Below are 20,805 nucleotides of genomic sequence, written 5' to 3' on the forward strand. Positions count from 1 at the left end.
AATTCTTGTGTACTGCATTACTGCACGCACAAATGTAAAGTGCATAACTTTGTCTCTCTGATTTTAGTTAACTTCAACAGGGAGCCTCTCTACCTGTTGAGGCAATCTTAAGACTTCAACTTATTGTTGAGGCACATAGTTTTGTTCCAGGTTTAACAGGGTATTCGTTCCATGTGAAACTTTCTCCTGTTAAACATTTAGTTCCATTTGTTAATATTGTCATAAATAACAATTCATACATTTTCCATAACCGGTAAATTCGGCTATATACATTATGTACATGTCACAAAATGGTGCTGAACTTCTGATCATAATTATCCAATATGGTACATTTTATAACAACTTTAGACTTTAGTCTAGTTTGGCATAAATTAATGTCAAGTTTGGTTAAAAAAAAAAAAAAAAAAAGTTCATATTTACAAGAACAGAAATTCAGGTCTTTATCAAGAACAGAGTATTTTTTTTTCTCATTCTATAAATAAAAAGGATTTGAATGAGGGAAATGGGGTGAGGATTGTATTGATATTATATAATTTTTTTTTTTTTTACATCAATCGAATCCTGACATTGACAGTAGTGGTATCAAATCCAAACTCGTTAAAAAGTTTTAAGGTGTATGCACCAGCATCAGTCTCTTTCACTCCACTTATAACAAGAGTGGTGACATCTTGAGAAGTCTCAATCTGCAATCGTCCACTCTCTTGCGCCTTGCTGGACAGTGTCTTCCCTGAATGTGACCATTCTATGCAAGGGGTTGGGTCTCCAATGAAAGCACAGGCTACAGTCAGGACCTTCCCTGACTCAATACTGATATCTTGAGGAGCAGCCTCAATCTTTGGTGGTATACCTGGTGAGAGGACAAACAAATTAATCTGTTATTATGCTGATAATAGCTCTGCCGATATTGGGTTTGTTGAACTGTAAATGTTTTTTGGCGAAGATGCACAGACTTTCCATCTCACCTTTGCGGCCATGAGAAATGGCTTTGATGGATGACCCCTCAACATGCGAGTGACTGGACAGTGCCATCATACTGCTGGAGCTCATAGCTATCATTCTTTCAGAAGTCATGGAGGTCATGCTAGACGCTGACATGCTTTCAAATTTAACCTCAGCCATGCTGGAACTGCTGAAGGATGTCTCTTGCATTTTTGAAACCACATGCTTGGCAGAATAACTGCCCTGCATGCTCGTAGCATCAGAGGCTTTCTCCACAATTATCATTTTGGCAGGTTCCTCAACCAGGGCTGTGAGAGTACAGCAAATACCATGTCATTAATGCAGTTTATTTCATAAAAAGGTACAACAGGCAATTCAAATGGTGCAACTGGCCTCTGTTTCCTGTTTGAAACATTTGGGAATATTTAATGTATAGTATACTGGAACATTTTTGACAGCATTGATATTACTAAAATAAATAATGCTCCAGTTGCACCACTTTCAGATTGTACCTTTAAGGAAATTCATTTGGTAATGCAAATCAAAAAATACAGTCTTTTGATTATTTTTGACTTCATTCTCAAACATTTTTGTTAAATGGATCAAACTATGTGGTGCATGGCTAATGGGTGGTAAAAATGTTTTGGATATTTAAGTCCTTGAAAATTCATGCTGTTAACATGTCATCACTATGCCGACTACAAATGCATTTATATTATATGGTGCCTTTTTATTTTGTACTGTGGTAGTTAAATTCAGTAGGTCAAAATGCAGTCCAACAAAGTCAAAAAGATCAAAAGAACAGTCCCATTTGTAGAAGGAATTGTTAGATTTTGTTAGCTTGAGTGGTGAGCAGAGATAATTAGTTATAATTAGATATGTTTTCTTCTTGGACATACGTGTTTGTTTCGATCATGCATTTAATGTAATGGACAGGATGCTCATACTAGGTTACTATAGAGTGTTAATTTCTTCTTAGAAAGAGATCACTTACTGAGGACATTCAGTGATGCTGTTGCAGAGCACTGTCCAAATTTGTTCTTTGCTTTTACTGTGTATTTTCCGCTGTCTTCAGTGGTAGCGTTGTGAATCTCAAGTGTGTACACATTCTTAGACCGGCTCAATTTCATGTTCGATGTAATAGATATCTGCAAAGTTGAAGGAAAATTCAAATAAAGTTAACAGACCGCTATGAGGAAAAACACAAATAAACTGTTTTTTTTTTTTCTTCCCCGGAAATATAATGACAAGCTACTCACTACTGAATTATCCTTTAGCCACTCAATTTCAGGAGAAGGTTCACCAGTGGTTTCGCATGTAAATATGACATTTTGTCCCTCGTTTACATTCTTTGAGTGTGGTTGCACAAGGAAACTTGGTGCACTTGAGCGCATTGCACTGACGGTCATGTCAAACTGGCACTTGACTACACCATGTTCAGTTTTGGCCTCACATGTGAGAATTCCCTGGTCATGGTGGCTGATGCTTTTAATTGTCAGGGTGTGATCATTTCCTGACACACCGTATCTGTAGTTCTCTGAATTTGATAGCTGGGCTCCATTCAGGATCCATTTCACATCAGAGGCTTCAGGGATGTTTGCTCGTAGCGTAACAGTCTGACCTTGATTCATCGTCATTTGGGTTTTTGATGCTTTAATTTCTGTAAAGGACTGCACTTCCTCAAAAGCAATCTCCTTTTTCACTATTTGCTCTGTCATCTCTGCTTTCCGTTCCATGCCAACTGTCGTTGTCCGCACTGTAGCGGAAAGAGTAGTTAATTTTTATTAAAGTACAACTGTATGTGCAAAATTATGCTTACTAAAATCATAATGTATTTTGAGTGCTAAACTGAGCATTACAATACCTTGAACGGTAACAGTGCAGTTTGTAGTAACAGATCCAGCACTGCTTTTGGCTGTACATGTGTATACTCCACTATCAGAGACATCAGCTTCATAGATTTCAAGATGTGCTGAACCATGTTTTTCAAAGATTTCATATTTTCCACCTTGAGAGAGGTTCTGTGAGAAAAAAATGTCAAAATTAAAGTTAGTAAATCCATTCATTATAATATATATATATATATATATTTTTTTTTTTTTTTCATAAAAGTTTTAAAAAATCTCATACATTTCCATCCTTCATCCAAGAGATTGATGGCTTAGGCTCACCGGACACTTTCACTGTAAGCTTAATAATAGTATCTGCAGAGGCTGAGATGTCTTTTAGTTCTGCTGAGAAGGTTGGCTTGGATGTTTTTTCTTTTGGAGTAGGTGATTTTACCATGGGTGGGGACTTAACTCTTGGTGGAGATTTAATTGGTTCAGGTGATTTAATTCTCTGTGGAGACCTAATTCCAAATGGTGACTTTATACGGGGGGACTCTGGAGATTTCACTCTTGGAGGAGAAGCAACAACTTTCTGTACAGGTGTTGGTTTACGAACAGTTAGACTGAACTGTGCCTCCTGTTTACCTTCAGAGTTCTCTACCACTACAGTGTAATTACCTCCATCTGACGTTTCTACTTGGGTAATCTCAAAGGTCGATTTATATTCAGTTGAGGTAATATGGTGACGATGAGATGACACAATTACTTGCGTCTCTCGCATCCATGTTACAGTGGGTGCAGGCTCACCATCAACATCACATGTGAATTTAACAGATTCTCCCTCAGATACTGTGAGTGACTGTGGTTTAGTCAAAATTGTAGCTGGGAGAGTTGGCTTCTTTTCCTCAACCACTTCTTCCACTACTGTTGTCACTTCTGTAGCTTCAAGTTTAGTCTCAGAAATTTTCTCAACCACAACTTCCTCAACTGCTGTCACTTCCATAGTTTCAAGTTTGATTTCAGATGTTACCTTCTCCTCCTGAACAACAGTCTCAATTGTCTCTTCTATCTTGTCTGTTTTAATTTCAGATACTTCTATTTGTGTTTCTGATACAGATGCTGCTTTTGTAGATGAAACATGATAAACATCTGTTTTTGTCATCTCAGGGACAAAGGGAGTTGGTGGCTCCTCATCCTTACGTTGCGAGGCATATGCAGAAAATCCTCCACCAGCAACATCGAGAGTGGCATAGTCAGAGGCCTCTCCCTTTGCATTTGTGCAGACAACACGGTAGGTGCCACTGTCCTCTTCCTGACAATCAATGATTTGAAGAGACAAAACGCCACTCATGTTAAATATACGGTATTTTCTGCTTTCTTCAATCTGCAGTCCATTGTGGTACCATTTAATCTGTGCTTCTGGCTTCGATTGGACATTCATTGTGAACTTAGTGTTTTGACCAATTGGCACACGGTGAGAGCGCATTCTTACTGTCACTCTGGGTGCATGGTCGAGGGTAAAAGGCCGCTGGGTCACAATTTCAAACTTCCTCTCAGTTTTCAAGGCTTTCTTTCTTGACTCATACCTTGACATATAATCAATTTTTGTTGATAAGTCTGGTGTAGTGTCTGGTTTCTCAGTAGAATCAAGGCTGGGGGAACGTGGGCGTGTCTTTTCAGGTGAAGTTGTTCTAACCACTTCTTTTTCTGCCAGAGCTGCAGAAGGTTTCTTAGGACGAGTTACTGTAGCATAGCCAGGAGAGAATGATGTTGTAGGTATTTCAGTTAGGACTGCTGCCTCAGTTACTGCTGACACAGAAACTCTTGTTTTCTCCTTTCTTTTGACTTTTGTTTTCTCCTCGAACTCAATGTGCTGCAGTTGGCTCTTGTAGGAAGTTAATTTTGTGGCTGTCGTGACAGACCTAAGCAGTTCCTGATCCTCTTTTTCCTCATATAACCTTTGTTTTTGCCTTGGAGGTCTGTATGTTGCCCTATCGTGACGCTGACGTAAGTCAATATAGCTTGGACCAGCCTCATATTTAGATGGAATACGGTAAGAGTCATATGTTGGAACTTCCTCCCCTTCCTCCTCATCATATGCAGCTCTCTTAGGTGATGGGTGACGCAGTGCAGAGAGTTCAAAGCGTACAGGGCTAAGACTTGGTGGAGAAGCAGAATAGCCTAACTCAAGTTCATCCTCGAGTTTAAGTCTTTCTTCTTCTGTTCTCTTCATTGACAAGTATTCTCTAACAGGCAGAAGCAGTTCCTCATCAGAAAGATCACCAAGAGAGTGTCTCCTGATTCTGTAGTAAGCCTCCATCTCTGGAGAAGGTGTGCGGTGTCTTGCTGGCCTTACAGTCTCAAGGTCATCCTGTGAAACAGGAATATGCCATTTTGGCTTGTATTGGTCATTAATTCTTGGCAGGGGTACTTCATAGAACTGATCCCATCTTGACAGTCGGATGCGCTTAAGTCTTTTCTGGGGGAACTTTTCCATTGGCTCCGGGAACTCATATTGATCACGGAGTTTCTTGTACCACTTCATATCAGAGAAAGGAACAAAGTGTTTGATTTCCATATCCTCCTCAAGAGCAGTAGGAGCAACAACACGAGGTGGAGGAATAACATATGGCATTCTCAGCCTCTTTTCTTCTGCTCTCTTCTTTTTCTCCTCTTTTTCTTTGGCTTCCTCAGCTTCACTCTTGACTTTCTTGGTAGTGATTGCTGGCTTGAACATAGTTGCAGCTTCTCTTAGTGCTTGCTGTGCGACTGGAGTAAGTGGGTTAACATCTGCACCTGCTAGTATTTGAGTTAGTCTTACTTTCTTGTCCATCTCTTGCTGATCAAGATCATGTTTCTTCTTCTTTTCTTCCTCACTCTCCTCCTTCTTGATGTGTGTCACACGTTCAACCTTGAGTGTGGATTGGCAACTTGCAGACCCAGCTGAGTTAGTTGCAATGACTCGGTATGTGCCCGAATCCTCTGGAAGAGTATCTCTTACATGTAAGACATAGTAATCTAAGCCTTCATGCACAACTTCAATTTGTGGACCAAATGCCAAAGGCATGCCATCTTTCTCCCATTTCAATGAAGGATGTCCTGACACTCTCATTTCAAAACGTACACTCTGGCCTTCTCTGCATTCCAAGTTAGCAAGAACACGTTTGAACATAGGTCTCAAAGTGTTATCAGCAGGAGCAGGACAAGGGATCACTGTGAGACGAGCCTTGCAACTGTCATCACCAAATCTGTTCCGTGCCACAACAGTGTATTCCGCATCATCATCTGGGTCAAGTTTGTGAATAACTAACTGATACAGGCCCTTATCACTAACAAAAGTGTATTTCTTGTCATCATCTCCCGGCATAATCTTTTGACCAGTTTTCAACCACATTACACGAGGTTCAGGATGCACTGTGATTGTGACACCAAAGCGCACATCCTCTCCAATGTAAGCTGTGCGGTTACACAGTGGCAAAGTGAATTCAGGAGGTCTTTGGAGTAGTCTTGCTGTGTCAACTCTACGTTTTACTTTCTTTACAACACGTGTAGTGTAGAACTCACGATAGGATCTTACCCCTTTGACAAAGAGCTCGGAATAGGCACTGTCCTCACCATACTCATTGACAACTTTACATCTGTATGTTCCATCATCAGTTCTTGTGATTCCCTTGATAGTTATGGTAGCAAGCCCATCTTCATAAGTAATTTCGTATTTAGTGCCTTCTTCTAGTTGTCTTACTCCACAGTACCATGTTACTTCGGTGGTGCTATCGTAGTTATCAATGTTGCAAATGAGCTTGATATCATCACCTTCATCAGCAGCACTGTGTTTAATTTGTCCTGCAACTGGTCCATGTTCAAATGGTGCAATCTTCACTTTAGAGACTGTTACTCCCCGCTGACTCCTGATAGCACCACCACTGGCAACACGAGCAGATGAGACAACAGTGTTCCATTCTTTCCTAACCATGGCTTGGTAATATCTCTTATGGCGAGTAATCTTGATGGACCTAGTGCTTAGCTGCTCTGAGTTCATTGTCAGCCAAGGATGATTCAAAGCCTCAGCAGCGGTCATACGATGTTTGCGCTCTTTGGTTAGTAGGCGGTCCGCAAAGTCTAATGCCTCAACACTTACATGCTTAAAGGCTTCATCATTAAAACTGTACTCAGCATTGCAAATGCTCTCAATCATTTGCTGATTAGTTTCAGCGACAAATGGATTAAATCCACTGAGAAGAACATACACAAGAACACCGACAGACCACATATCTGTCACAGTGCTAACCATCTCATTTTGATGAATTTCTGGTGCCGCAAACTCAGCTGTTGTGTACTGAATCTTAATTTGGTCCCCAGGTGTAAGGTGTCTAGACTGTCCAATCTCAATGATCTTGACATTAGTTCCCTTTCTTGTGGTGTACACTATATTTTCAGGCCTGATATCAAAGTGGCCATAACTCTTGCTGTGAAGGAATTCAAGAGCTTCACATACTTGTCTGATATAGTTAACAATTTCACGCTCATTGAGCTCAAAATTGGCTGTACCAAGGCGCTCAAATATGTCCACACCAGAGATGAACTCATAAACCATGACTAGTTCTTCAGGGCAGTCAAATGACTCATGCAGTAACAGGAAGTTCTTGTGGCGTGCCACATTCAGTGTTGCAATTTCTTTCTTCACTAGTGCCTGATCTGCACCTCTTACTTTGACAAATTTAGCCATGTAAGTTTTCTCAGAGCTGGTTTCAATGCACCGGTGAACAATACCAAACTGTCCATGGCCAAGCTCTTCAGCAATCATGTACTTGTTGTGAACATTCTTAGCATCTAAATGAGGAGCTTTGCTTTTGGAAACTGGCCTGGTGTCATCAACTTCTTCATCATAGTTAAGAACTCTTGATTTGTCTTCCTTCGTTACAACAGGTCCACTTGGCTCAGACGGTGCACTCTGACCAAATTTATTTTCAGCTATGACACGGAATTGGTAACTTGTCTTTCCAAACAGATTGACAACAGTATAGTGGGTGTCACGAGACTGGCCAACACGAATCCATCTTTCTGCTGTGGTGGCACATTTTTCTATGATATAGTTTGTGACCTTACTTCCACCATCATTGGCAGATGTTACCCAGTGGAGTGTTACAGAATCTCTAGAAACATCACTGGCTTTGATGCCACGTGGTGGATCAGGCACATCTGCAACATCAAGCTCAACTGTTTGCTGGTCAATTCCAAATCTGTTTTTGGCACACACAATATAGAAACCAGCATCATTCCTTTCTACTCCATTCTGGAATACAAGAGATGTGAAAGATCTTGTGACAATGACTTGATAGTGTCCATCATTATCAAGAAGGTCTTGTCCCTTCTGCCAAGTGATAACTGGATCTGGTTTTCCACTGAATGGAATTTTGATGTTCACAACTTCACCACGAAGTGCAGGGATAGCCTCCTTTCCTTGCAGATTCTTAGGTAGATGAATCTTAGCAGGGACTGAAAAAAAAGAGAAACTTTTAATGCATCACTTTGAAATTTTCTTACAGACAGAATTGCGGGTATAGCCAGTTAAAGTATATAAAAATACTGAAAGCTTACTTTCTACATCTAGAGAAACAGTAGCAGAAATGGATCCACCCTGGTTTGTTGCTCTGATCTGATATACAGTTGAGTCTTCTGCATCACAATCAGCAATAACAAGCTGCTGGTAGCCTCCCTTGAATTCTTGGATCTTGACTTTGGTGTCATCAGCTTGAATTTCCTTACCACGCTTGAACCATTTTATTACAGGCTTGGGCTGTCCTGTTATCTTGCAGACAAATGTTGCATTGCTCTTGAATTTTACACTCATATTTCTGAGATCTTCCTTGAAGGCAGGAGCACGCACTTCAACATCAGTCTTTGGAATGGCAGGGTCAGATACTTCACTGTACTCACTTTCACCACCAAGGTTTTCACATTTCACCCGGAATTCATACTCAACACCTTCTGTCAGGCCCTTGACAGAATAAACAGTCTGGTGGATTTCATCTGTTGTAACTGCAACCCATTCACCCTTCTTCTTATCTCGCTTTTCAAGACAATAGTTCTTAATTTTAGAGCCTCCATCACTGAGAGGTGGCTTCCAAGACACAACACATGAGTTTTTGGTAAGTCCAGAAACAACTGGTTTTAATGGAGCTCCTGGCCTCTCTGTAAACATACATTTTAATATACATTTAAATAACACTAAAAAACAACATCAACAACATTCTTTAATCATGTTTCTTCATTACTTACGTAGCTGACTCTTGATGAGGATAGCAGCAGGAGTTTCCAGTGATTCACTATTGCCATAACGATTTTGTGCTGAAACACAGAAGAAGTATCCCTCGTTTTCAACAAGGTTAGGAATTCTGCATGAAGTGCCTGTGATAGATGAAGATACAAGTTCCCACTCTGTTCCTTCCTTGTCTTCACGCTTTTCCACAATATAATTTGAGATCATAGATCCTCCATCATCTTTGGGTGCTTTCCAGCTAATTATCACAGAATTCTTCAACAGTGCATCAAGTACAAGAGGACCTTCTGGCATAGCAGGTTTATCTGAAAACACAAAGAATAAGTTAATTAGTCTTATTTCCACTAATATTTACCAGATTTTTAACAATTATTAAGCATCATTAAGCATATACCTAAGATTTCAACGTGAGTTACAGTATCTGCAGCCCCAAAATGGTTGTTAATCCTGATTCTGTATTTTCCTCCGTTTACTCTGCGCTGTACGTTTTTGAGAATCAAATGTGTGTAATGCTCTGTATTTTCAATTATCACATTCTCAGAGGGTTCCAAAGCCTTGGCTCCATAAAGCCACATTATCTTAGGCTGAGGTCGACCAATGTAAACAGCATGTATGCGCACTGTGCTACCACATGTTGCAAAGAATTTGTCTTTCAGTGGCACTGGGAACTGTGGTGCTGCTTCAAGGACCAGAGTTCCACTGGTCTCACACTCGCCGGCCTCATTCACAGCCTTGCATGTGTACAGACCCTCATCTTCCTGTTGATCGGTTGAAATCGTCAGTGTATGATTACGGCCATCCGAGGTTGCTGCATATTTGCGACCTTCTTTGATTTCCTTTCCACCCTTGTACCATTTAATTTCTGGAACAGGTCTTCCAATAATCTGACATTTGAGAGTTGCAGTTTGTCCTAGTTTGGCAGTGACCTCATCCATCTCTTTCCTGAGAGCTGGTTTAGTTCCAACTAGGAAAATAAATAAATAAATAAAAAGCAGGGACAGCTATAGTGAGATTTTAGTCAAATAAATTTCTCCTCTAAAAATGAATTTGGATAAATATTTGATACTGACAAATCACAATACATTCAACAATACTTCTTATGTTATTTCAAACCATACTTACCACCCAGTTTAGTTTTGATGCCAGTTGCTGTTCTGCGTGGTCTGCTAATTCCGGTTTCATTTTCAGCAAATACTCTGAATTCATATTCTGTTGCCTCTTGTAGACCACCCTGAGTGTACTGTTTGTCCTTTGTGCGCTCCTTATTGCATTTCTTCCAAGCACTCTCTCCAGACTTTCGGTATTCAATCCAGTAGCCAAGGACTGGTTTTCCACCATCACATGCTGGAGCCTCCCAATTAATTGTAATGTAGTCTTTGGTAACAGTCATAGTGTCAATTTCTCCTGGCTGGCTTGGTTTATCTAAATACATCAAGAATACAATAACATGTTATTTTTTTATTAAATAAAGACAATAATTTTAAATCAATTAATGAATAGAGAAAATTAAGAATGAAGACACACCAAATGGATCTTTGCATATTACTGAATCTGATGCAGGTCCTGGTTCACTCTCTCCAATGTCATTCACAGCAATTACACGGAACTGATACTCAGAATCAGTAGTGAGCTGACTAAGAGTATACATTGTTGAGGTAATCTTTGCCTCATGACGAATCCACTTATCAGACGACACTTCTTTGTACTCAATGAAGTAACCAGTAATGCGAGATCCACCATCATCTTTGGGTTTAGTCCAAGCCAAAGCAGCAGAATTCTTAGTAACATCCATAATTTCTGGTGGAGTGCCTGAAGCCTCTGGGACACCTAAATATTAATAACAAAAAATGAAAGAAAATGCTTTTATGTTTAATAACAAACATGTATTGCCTAAAAATGAGATCACTGACGAGCACTTACAAATGGGAGTCTTTGGTACAACAGTTGTCTCTGATTTCAGTGAGCTGCTTATTCCAAACTGGTTCTCTGCTGTCACCTTAAAGTGGTATTCAACATTTTCTTGTAGTCCCTTAACCACAAGGGATGTGTCAACCACTCGCGAGTCAACAGTGTACCAAGCTGCTTTTGTTACTTCCCGTCTCTCCACAATGTAGCCAACAATTTCAGAACCACCATCTTCTGTTGGTGGTTTCCAGCTAACTTTTACAGAATGTGCTTGTATGTCATCAAATCTAAGAGGGCCTTCAGGTGCAGATGGGCGGCCAATAACCTTGACCTTTATAGCAAGCATTTTTTTGCCACACTTGTTCTCCAGATGGAGATTGTAAACTCCAGAATCAGACTTTTCAGCTTGTTTGATTACAAGCTCTGATATGTCTTCATTGGAGGCAATCATAGCACGGTTGGTCACCTCTAAACCATCCTTGGTCCATTTGCAGGTAGGAGTAGGTTTGCCTTTGATGGGCACTGAAAGTTTGATTACTCCTCCGGATCTGACTACAAGGACATCTTTGTATTTTGCCTCAAGATCATAACTTGGAGGATCTGAAACAGCACATTTCAAATAATTAAATCATTCCAGACATATAGCATTTCACACATGTAACTACAGGGATTTAATGACAGGGTCATAAGATCTTACCAAGCATCTCTGTTATAGTCACAACTCCTGGTACTTCAGCTGGTTCACCTGGTCCACCAGCATTGCAAGCCATAACACGGAATTTGAATTCTTCTCCTTGCGGCATTTGTGTCAAGGTATATTCACAGATCAGTGAAGGTGTAGCGTTACACTTCATCCAGGTTACTGAACCAACCTTTTGCATCTCAATTAGATAGCCTGTAACCTTAGCACCACCCTCCTCATCTGGAGGACTCCAGGCCAAAGACACAGAAGACTTTGTGGTATCTGTGACCCGTGGGTTTTGAGGTGACCCAGGTGGATCTGTAGGGTTTATGTAATTGTTTAATAAGTGATAATAATTGAATTTACCAAAATTAAAATTTTGTGTCAGTTTATACACACACAAATGTATTAATAGTAAAATTCTGCTAACCAACAGGATCAGTTGCTACTGCCGGTTTAGAAAGAAGGCTAGGTTTGCCAGCACCACGAGCATTGATGGCTGTCACTCTGTGTTCATATTCCAGGCCTTCAATTAATCCAGTGGATCTGTATCTTGTCATTGTCACTGGATTTTTATTAGCACGGATCCACCTATCTGATCTGACCTCCTTGCGTTCAATAATATAGCCAGACACCTCTAAGCCTCCATCCTCATCTGGTGGCTCCCATGCAACGGTCATGCCATCACGTGATACATCAAATACAATGGGTCTTCCAGGCGGCCCAGGAATGGCTGTAACAACAATTCGAAATTGTGATCAAGTAGGTATAGAATATATACATATATCCTAAATCGTAAATATCATATATATGGTATTTAATCATGTTTTCTTACATTTGGAGCTCTTGCACATTACGATTTCTGACTGTAAGTAATCCCCAGTGCCATAGCGATTGGTTGCTGCAACACGGAACACATATTCATCGCCCTCTGTCAATCTGACAAATTTGAATGTTGGTCTGGACACAGATTCTGACACAGGAACCCATCCTGGGCGATGAGCATCACGTTGGTCAACCACATAGTTGCTAATTGGTGCACCACCATCTCTCGTAGGTGGATCCCAGCTTATTGTGACTGATGTTGCATCAATTTCATCAAATCGGATGGGTCCTTGAGGCTCATCAGGTTTGGCTACAGAGAGAGATGTTTATGATTAATATCAAACTCAACCATTTTAAAATATCTATTTTCATGCAGGGGGTCTGTACTTACAAAGAATGATGACTTTGATGTTTTCAGTAGTTACTCCTGTCATGTTTTTCAACTCAAGTTTATACACTCCACTGTCATCAATGGTAGTGTCAAGAATGGTTAATTTAGAGAATTTTCCAGTTGACTTTATCTTCACACGCTCCACAATTTTTACCCTATTGTCATTGAAGAACCAAGAACAAACTGGTGGTGGTCGTCCTATAATTGGTAAGTCAAGCTCAAGGGGTTTGCCTGCCAAAACACTTATCGTCTTCTGTGGAATAGCTGATAGATCAACCTTTGGCAAGACTGAAAGAGGAAAAAAGGCATAAACAGTGAGACATGACAAACAAATGACAGCATCTTGTAATTTTTGTTAATATGATTATACATACCTCTTTGTTCTTGAACTGTCACAGCTGTTACAATTTCTTTTGGCTCACCAGCTCCTCTGCTGTTGACAGCACGAACCCTGAAGAGATACTGCTCATTCTCATTAAGTGACATGATAGTGAACTCAAAGTCTGTAATTTTCAAAGTTGCCACCTTCATCCACTTGTCAGTACCAGCTTTACAAGCCTCAACAATGTAGCCAGTAATTCTGCTGCCTCCATCATGTAAAGGTTTCTCCCAGGCAAGTGATACACTGGATTTGGTTACATCTACAACTTCAAGCTTGGCTGGTGGCAGTGGAACTTCACAGACCAACACAACATCACCTGTCTCACAAGGTTCACCAACACCATAGATATTCTCTGGTAAGACTCTGAAATAATACAGCATTCCTTCTGTCAGACCAGTTATTTTGTATGATGTCTTGCTGCAATTGGATGTGACAGTTTTGTATGCTCTCATTGATGCCTCTCGTCTTTCAATGATATAATTATTGACAGGTGCTCCACCATCAACTTCAGGAGCATCCCAAGTAATGTGAGCAGAATCTTTTGTAAGCTCTTTCAACTTAATTGGACCAGTTGGACCAGGTGTATCTGAAAAAGAATTCACAAACATGCTGGTTAGACATCATTTCGTGGTACCTTGTTATATGCACTAAATAATTTCCATGATTTAATTTGGGATAAAAATATATAAATAAATATACCATAGATTTTCACAAGAATGCTTGCATCCTTCTTCCCAGCTGAATTTGAAGCTTCAATTGTATATCTTCCAGCATCATAGCGGTGCACCTTGTCAATAATGAGAGTTGTAGCAGTATTGGTCACTTCAATAAAGCCACGATTTTGGAGGTCCACACCAGGTTTGCTCCAGGTTACCGTTGGGATCGGTCTACCAGTAACAGTAACATGGAGCCGCAGAGAACTTCCTGCTCTCAGACAAATTGTCTTTCCCAGTTCATCAGGCAGCTCAAGGTCAGGAATTTCTGAAATAAAAAATAAACAAAACAAGAGAGTTTAATAGAAAAGACACTTACAAAGATATTGGACATTGCTTCTTTCTTGCATTTGTACATATCAAACTTTGACAGAATACAACAATTTGGAATTTGTGTGAACATACCAATTCTTTCCACAGGCTCAGTCTCTGCACAAGGTTCACTGAAGTCACCCATTCCATTTACATTGACAGCTGCAACTCTGAAACAGTATTTTTTGCCAGCAGAAAGACCTGTAACTGTGTGTTCTGTCACCCTAAGATTCTTTTCATGCACTTTTGTCCATTCCTCTGCACCAGCTTCTTGCATTTCAAGAACGTAACCAATTACATCAGCACCTCCATCTTCAACTGGTCGTGTCCAGGCAAGGCTAATACTATCTTTGTGTGTGTCTGTAACCCGTGGAATTGAAGGTGGATCTGAAGTGCCTAAAATGGGGATTTAACATAATACGGTAAACATTTGTTACTATAGTAATATACACATTTAAATGTCAACAATGGGGTTGTTTCAGAAACATACCTGTTGGTACTCTACATACTGCATACATTGACACTTCACTAGGTTCACCATCACCAGCTGCATTCATGGTTGTAACACGGAACTGGTAAATGTTGCCTTCATGGAGACCAGTGACTTTAAAGGATGTGTCCTTGAGAACAGAATCTCTGTTAACCTTGATCCATCTAACACTCTTTCTTTCACGGAACTCAATCAAGTAGTTTGTGACTTCACTGCCACCATCGCTCTCAGGCTTCAGCCACTCTATCGTTGCATAGTCTTTTCCAACTGCAAGGATTTCTGGTGCTCCAGGAGGTGATGGGACAGCTGTAATTGGAAATGAAGGTGGAATATTGTAACATACAACACTGCAAAATACCTCAGCTAATGTTTTTAATATTAATCATGACACTTACTGAATGAGTTTCTGGCAAAGATGGGGGTAGACTGTACTGCCACACCAGATCCATACTTGTTCACACCTCTCACACGGAAGATATATTCGTTATTCTTGAAAAGTCTTTTAATTTCACATGTTAGGGCTTTGCATTCAGCCTCCATGATAACCCAGTTAAGTCTATTGGTATCCCTTCGTTCAACAATGTAATGTGTGATGGGGTCACCACCATCCTCCAGTGGCTCTTTCCAAGACACTGTGCATTTTTCCTCAGATATATTGCTGACTGTAATCTCCTGACAGGGACCAGGTGTATCTTGTAAAAGAATAAATATTATAGTATGAATGAACTGACAACATATTTGGGACTGAAGATACCATTTGTTTGGGACTTGAAGGTACCATTCATGTATGTTATTGCTGTATGTTTAGCACACTTACCAAGCACTTTAACATTGACCTCAGCGGTTTTTGTTCCACTTGCATTTTTAACTGTCAAAACATACTTCCCAGTGTCATCTCTGTCACAGAACTTGATGATTGCCAGAGCACGGGTACTTGAATATTGGAGAGCATATTTTTCACAAAGCTCTAGCTCTTTTGTGCCCTTGGACCAGCTGAATTTAGGCTCAGGTTTACCACCAACAGCAGCATCCAGCACCAGATCAGATCCAGCTCTAATTACAACTGTGTCCACAAGGAGTTTGCTGTCCAGCTCTGCTTTAGGAGGAACTGCAAAATAATTTAAGTGTCATGAGTATTTAGGTTCTCATTAATAAAAAATATTTGTCTCGTTTAGTGAAAGAACCATGTATGATACATACTGTATTCTGCTTTGCAGGTCACTGGTCCTGTTGAAACTGATGGCAGGCTCAACACTCCATTTGCATTTTTGGCAATTACACGGAATTCATATTCCTCTCCTTCTCCCAGTGCAGTGATAGTGAAATTTGTGTCGGTAACATTAGTGTAGTTACACTTAAGCCAGCGACCTTCTCCAGTGACAGTATAAGGCTTGCGCTCAACAATGTAGCCTGTAATCGGGCTTCCACCATCGTTTAGGGGCACAGACCATTTGATTGAGACTGTTGATCTTGATACATTTTTTACTTCTGGTTTTCCTGGAGGATCTATAAATTTGTATCATCAAATAATACATGTAAGTATTGTTTTTGCCGATCTAGACCGGAATTAATTACTTTTTGATTGTGATGTACTTACCAACTGGATTTTGTGCCACAGCTCTTTTTGATGCTTCACTTGCTTTGCTGAGGCCAGCGCTATTCATTGCATACACTCTGAACTGGTATTCAAGACCCTCAACAAGGCCTTCCACCTTATAGTAGCATTCAAAGCAGGGAATCTTGTTTTCTCTCACCCAGAGAATTGTGTTACGCTCCTTCTTTTCAATCCAGTATCCAGAGACTTTGCTGCCACCATCATGGTACGGTTCCTCCCAACGAATGCTCATGCTGTTGGCAGTTACAGCGAACACTTCTGGCCTTGTTGGAGGGCCTGGAGGAACTGTGAAAATTAAAACGTAATTAAATATTTGATATTTGATAATTTATACAGTATCTCAAAAATACTAATTTCTTATTAGCTATTACATACCAAATGGATGCTCTGCAACAATCGTCTCAGATTCTGTTGGTTTGCTCACACCAAAACGGTTTTCAGCACAGATACGGAAAGTATACTGCATGTATTTAGTTAGATGTGAAACATGGAAAGAAGTATGTTTTACACTTGAGTTAATAAGCTGCCAAGCAGTGGAGCCAGATTCACGCTTCTCAACAATGTAGTTTGTGATGTCTGTGCCACCGTCATCTTCAGGTGGATTCCAAGACAGTATGCATGACTCTGATGTAATTGAGGAAATCTCAATAGGGCCCTCTGGAGGGCTTGGTCTGCCAATAACATTGACAGTGACAGTGAAAGTCTTTGGCCCAGTGACATTCTCAAGGGTGAGGAAATATCTGCCTCCATCACCTCTCATGCAGTCTTTAACTGTGAGAGTGGTCCTGTTTTTGTTAGTCTTGATTGAAACCCTGTCAGTTTCTTTCAGTCTCATTTCCTCAAGTTTCCAGGATACCTTTGGAGCTGGTCTTCCACTAATTGGAACATCAATCTCAAAAGATTCGCCAATCCTGCTAGTTATGAGTTGGTTGGTAATACCACTGAGATCGGCAGTAGGTTCAATTCGTGGCTCTTTAATGATGACTGAGGAGAAAGCTTCTCTTGGCACACTGAAGCCAGAATCATTCTTTGCCTTGACACGGAATTCATACTCACTGTTCTCTGTAAGTCCTTCAATTACAAGGCTTAGATTTTTTGTTGTACCACAAACAACCCATTTATCTGCATCTTTTCCCTTGGATTCTACACAATAGCCTGTGATACGGCTTCCTCCATCATGCTCTGGCTTGAGCCAGGCCAGGGTTGCTGATGTGTCAGTTGTATCAATGATATCAACTCTCTTTGGTGGAGCAGGTTCAGCTGTGGCAATAACTGGATCAGACATTTCATACGCTTCACCAAGACCATACTGATTATCAGCCATAACTCTGAAGAAATAAGGTACACCTTCCAAGAGATCAGAAACTCTCAAGCTTGTTTGAGTGGTCTTGGGTGCTGCCTCCGTCCATGTACGACGGCTTGCCTCACGCTTCTCAACAATGTAATGATGAACACGTGCACCACCGTCATTTGTAGGAGGTTCCCAAACAATTGTGAGAGCTCCTCTTGTGACTTCCTTGATGGAGAGAGCCCCTGGTACACCAGGTGTGTCCAACACTTTGACTGCAACAGTGATAGATGTATTGCCACTACTGTTCTCAAGAGTGAGAGTATATTTTCCAGTATCATTTCTAGTGCAGTTTTCCAGTGTCAAGGCTGTGAATGTCTCAGTGGTGGTGATGTCTGTCATAACACCAAGTTCTCCATCTACTTTTGTCCAGGAAGCTGTAGGTGTTGGCTTTCCCTTAAAGCCAATACGGATACATACACTTCCACCACTTTTCACAATATGTGTCTGTTTGAAGGATGCATCTATGTCAATTTCTGGTGCCAAGAGCCTGTCTACTGCCAGTGCAGACTCAGGTATTTCTTTGGCTTCGCCCTTTCCAACAGAATTGACTGCACAAATACGGAACTTGTACTCTGCACCAGTTTCCAAACCAGTGACATTGTATTTTGTGACAGCACAAAGATCCTCATTGACTCTGTGCCATTCCGCTTCAGATCCCTTGCACATCTCAATAATGTAGCCATGGATTTCCATACCACCATTATAGGCAGGTCTGGTCCATTCCAAGCTGACAGATGTATTGGTAGTGTCAGTCACATTGACAATAGATGGGGCATCAGGTTCTTCAGTTGGCTCTGCACATTTAATTGGCATTGAAATGTTGCTTGGTGCTCCAATTCCAGCATCATTTACAGCATACACACGGAATTCATATTCCACATACTCAGTGAGATGAGTCACTCTGTGTGCAGCCTCAACAATGGGTTTCCTTGTTATGACTTTCAGCCAGCGACCAGTTTTCTTTTCACGTCTTTCCACAATGTAATATTTAATTGGGTTTCCACCATCATGTGTTGGTGGAGCCCAGCTGATTGTGATACTCTCTCCGTCAACATCTGTTGCATCTGGAGTTCCAGGAGAATCTGGAACAGCTGCAGGGATGAAAAAGGAAGAAATTACAGAAAGATTTTTTACAGTGTTTTACATAAACTTTGAGAAAAAATATATTTCAATATAAGCTTTTTATTATCTTACTGTATTGCATCTGTGCGATCACGGGAACTGAATCCAGTGGTCTGCTAACACCAAACCTATTGACTGCAGAAACACGGAACTGATACTCATTTGTCTTGATCAGTTTGGTGGCAGTGTACATCTCTGATTAAGACATATCCAGAAGACTGAGAGGGTGGGCTCACTGTGCCGATAGCATTTCTTGCTATGACTCTAAATTCATAGCGTTCACCGCAAGCAAGACCAGTCACTGTAAATTCTGTGTCAGTCACATTTGAAAAATTGGTCTTTAACCACCGTCCTTTGCCCTGTCGTTTTTCCACATTATAGGCAACAATTTTGCTTCCACCATCACGCTTGGGTGCTTCCCATTTCAGTTGAACTGATTCACTTGTTACATCAACGTAGTCAGGGGTACCAGGAGGATCTGAAATTGAAATACATATGTTATTTACTATTTAGACACTGTCAACTGTAATATATTTAAAATGTGAAATATCTATGTGAAAAAATAAGCCTAAAAGTTGAACTTGCCAACTGGAGAAACAGCCATAACAGGTTTGCTTGCATCACTCATGCGACTGTATCCAGCGTCATTCTGGGCGTAAACTCTGAACTGATATTCCAAGCCTTCAATAAGACCAGGAATCCTGTACTCCCTTTCTTTGACCAAGACTATGTTGACTTTTTGCCACATTATGCTGTTCTTCTCCTTCTTTTCAACATGGAACCCAAGGATTGGACAACCTCCATCAAAAATAGGTGCATCCCACTGAATAGTCATGCCATCATTTGTAACATTGTAAACCACTGGCATGCCTGGTGGGCCAGGTGGTCTGAACTCATGCTTGGCAATTACATTTTGTGAAACTAAAGGTTCACTTGCTCCATATCTATTCTCTGCACAGACTCTGAACTGATATTGAATTCCCTTGATCAGATTGGGTACCTTAAATGATGTTCCAATCACACTTGAACAAGCCATTTTCCAGTCTGTCTGAGAGGTGTCACGTTTCTCAACAGTGTAACAAGTGATTTCTCCACCCCCATTATCATTTGGCTCATCCCAAGATATTATCAACCTGGGCTTCCTCTGCAAAATAATAATTCAAATTATTTATGCTGTTGTTACAAGCGGAAAATATTGTTATAAAATGTACAAAGATATAACAAGCATTTCAACATGAGTACATACCAAGAATGTCCTTGGCTTGTACTGGCTCTTCCATTTCTATTGGGTCTCCACGTCCAGCACAATTAATAGCAGATACACGGAAGTAGTAGTCAATATCTGGTTTAAGGTCTGAGGCAACATACTCTGTGGTTCTCACTTCTCCCTTACGGCTAATCACTGTCCACTCCCCTTCCTCACCAACTCTTTTTTCTACAACATAGCTGGTGATTTCACTGCCTCCATCATACTCTGGCTTTGACCATCCAAGTGTGATTGATATTTTAGTTGAGTCCACTACCTTGAGCATAGTTGGTTCACATGGTGGGTCTTAGGAGAATTTACAAAGCTTGGTTAGATATTTGTCAAGGCAGTTAGACACTTAATTAAATATGAATTTAGTAAAATGAACATTTCAGCAAAATGAAACAGTAATACATACCAACTGGATCAGCAGCTTTGTACAAGTCAGAAACATCAGAGTATGGACCTTCCCCAGCTTTATTGATTGCACATACACGATACTGATATTCATTTCCTTCTGTGAGATGATGGGCCTTTGCTTTGGTGTCACTAATGGGGTCCTTGTACACTTTTACCCAGCGCAGGCTCTTCTTGTCACGTCTCTCAAGATAGTATCCTGTAACCATGCTACCACCATCCACACCTGGTTTATCCCAAACAATCTGCATTGATGTTCTGGTGATATCTGTTGCTTCAGGTGTAGAAGTTTGTCCAGGAGTAACT

The 20,805-nt window shown here is 40.6% G+C and overlaps 1 protein-coding gene across 1 annotated transcript in view; it reads right to left on the reverse strand.

Annotated features, from left to right (window-relative positions):
• Positions 1-525: 525 nt before the first annotated feature.
• The window catches only part of LOC107698997 (titin-like), a 137,585-nt gene continuing 117,305 nt past the window's right edge, over positions 526-20,805 (reverse strand). Inside the window, 31 exon segments of the mRNA XM_016500136.1 lie at positions 526-847; positions 963-1,247; positions 1,934-2,087; positions 2,199-2,695; positions 2,804-2,960; positions 3,070-8,264; positions 8,367-8,960; positions 9,048-9,353; positions 9,443-10,012; positions 10,171-10,470; positions 10,573-10,875; positions 10,969-11,553; positions 11,651-11,953; positions 12,066-12,368; positions 12,471-12,770; positions 12,852-13,139; positions 13,226-13,819; positions 13,933-14,214; positions 14,352-14,654; positions 14,749-15,054; positions 15,144-15,440; positions 15,566-15,856; positions 15,949-16,254; positions 16,346-16,648; positions 16,739-18,805; positions 18,909-19,026; positions 19,028-19,314; positions 19,422-19,966; positions 19,968-19,980; positions 20,083-20,388; positions 20,501-20,803. Coding sequence (XP_016355622.1) covers positions 546-847; positions 963-1,247; positions 1,934-2,087; positions 2,199-2,695; positions 2,804-2,960; positions 3,070-8,264; positions 8,367-8,960; positions 9,048-9,353; positions 9,443-10,012; positions 10,171-10,470; positions 10,573-10,875; positions 10,969-11,553; positions 11,651-11,953; positions 12,066-12,368; positions 12,471-12,770; positions 12,852-13,139; positions 13,226-13,819; positions 13,933-14,214; positions 14,352-14,654; positions 14,749-15,054; positions 15,144-15,440; positions 15,566-15,856; positions 15,949-16,254; positions 16,346-16,648; positions 16,739-18,805; positions 18,909-19,026; positions 19,028-19,314; positions 19,422-19,966; positions 19,968-19,980; positions 20,083-20,388; positions 20,501-20,803 — 16,763 coding nt within the window. The 3' untranslated portion in view covers positions 526-545.

Source organism: Sinocyclocheilus anshuiensis, unplaced genomic scaffold, assembly GCF_001515605.1.
Source record: "Sinocyclocheilus anshuiensis isolate Anshui unplaced genomic scaffold, SAMN03320099.WGS_v1.1 scaffold18, whole genome shotgun sequence".
NCBI classification, from domain to species: domain Eukaryota; kingdom Metazoa; phylum Chordata; class Actinopteri; order Cypriniformes; family Cyprinidae; genus Sinocyclocheilus; species Sinocyclocheilus anshuiensis.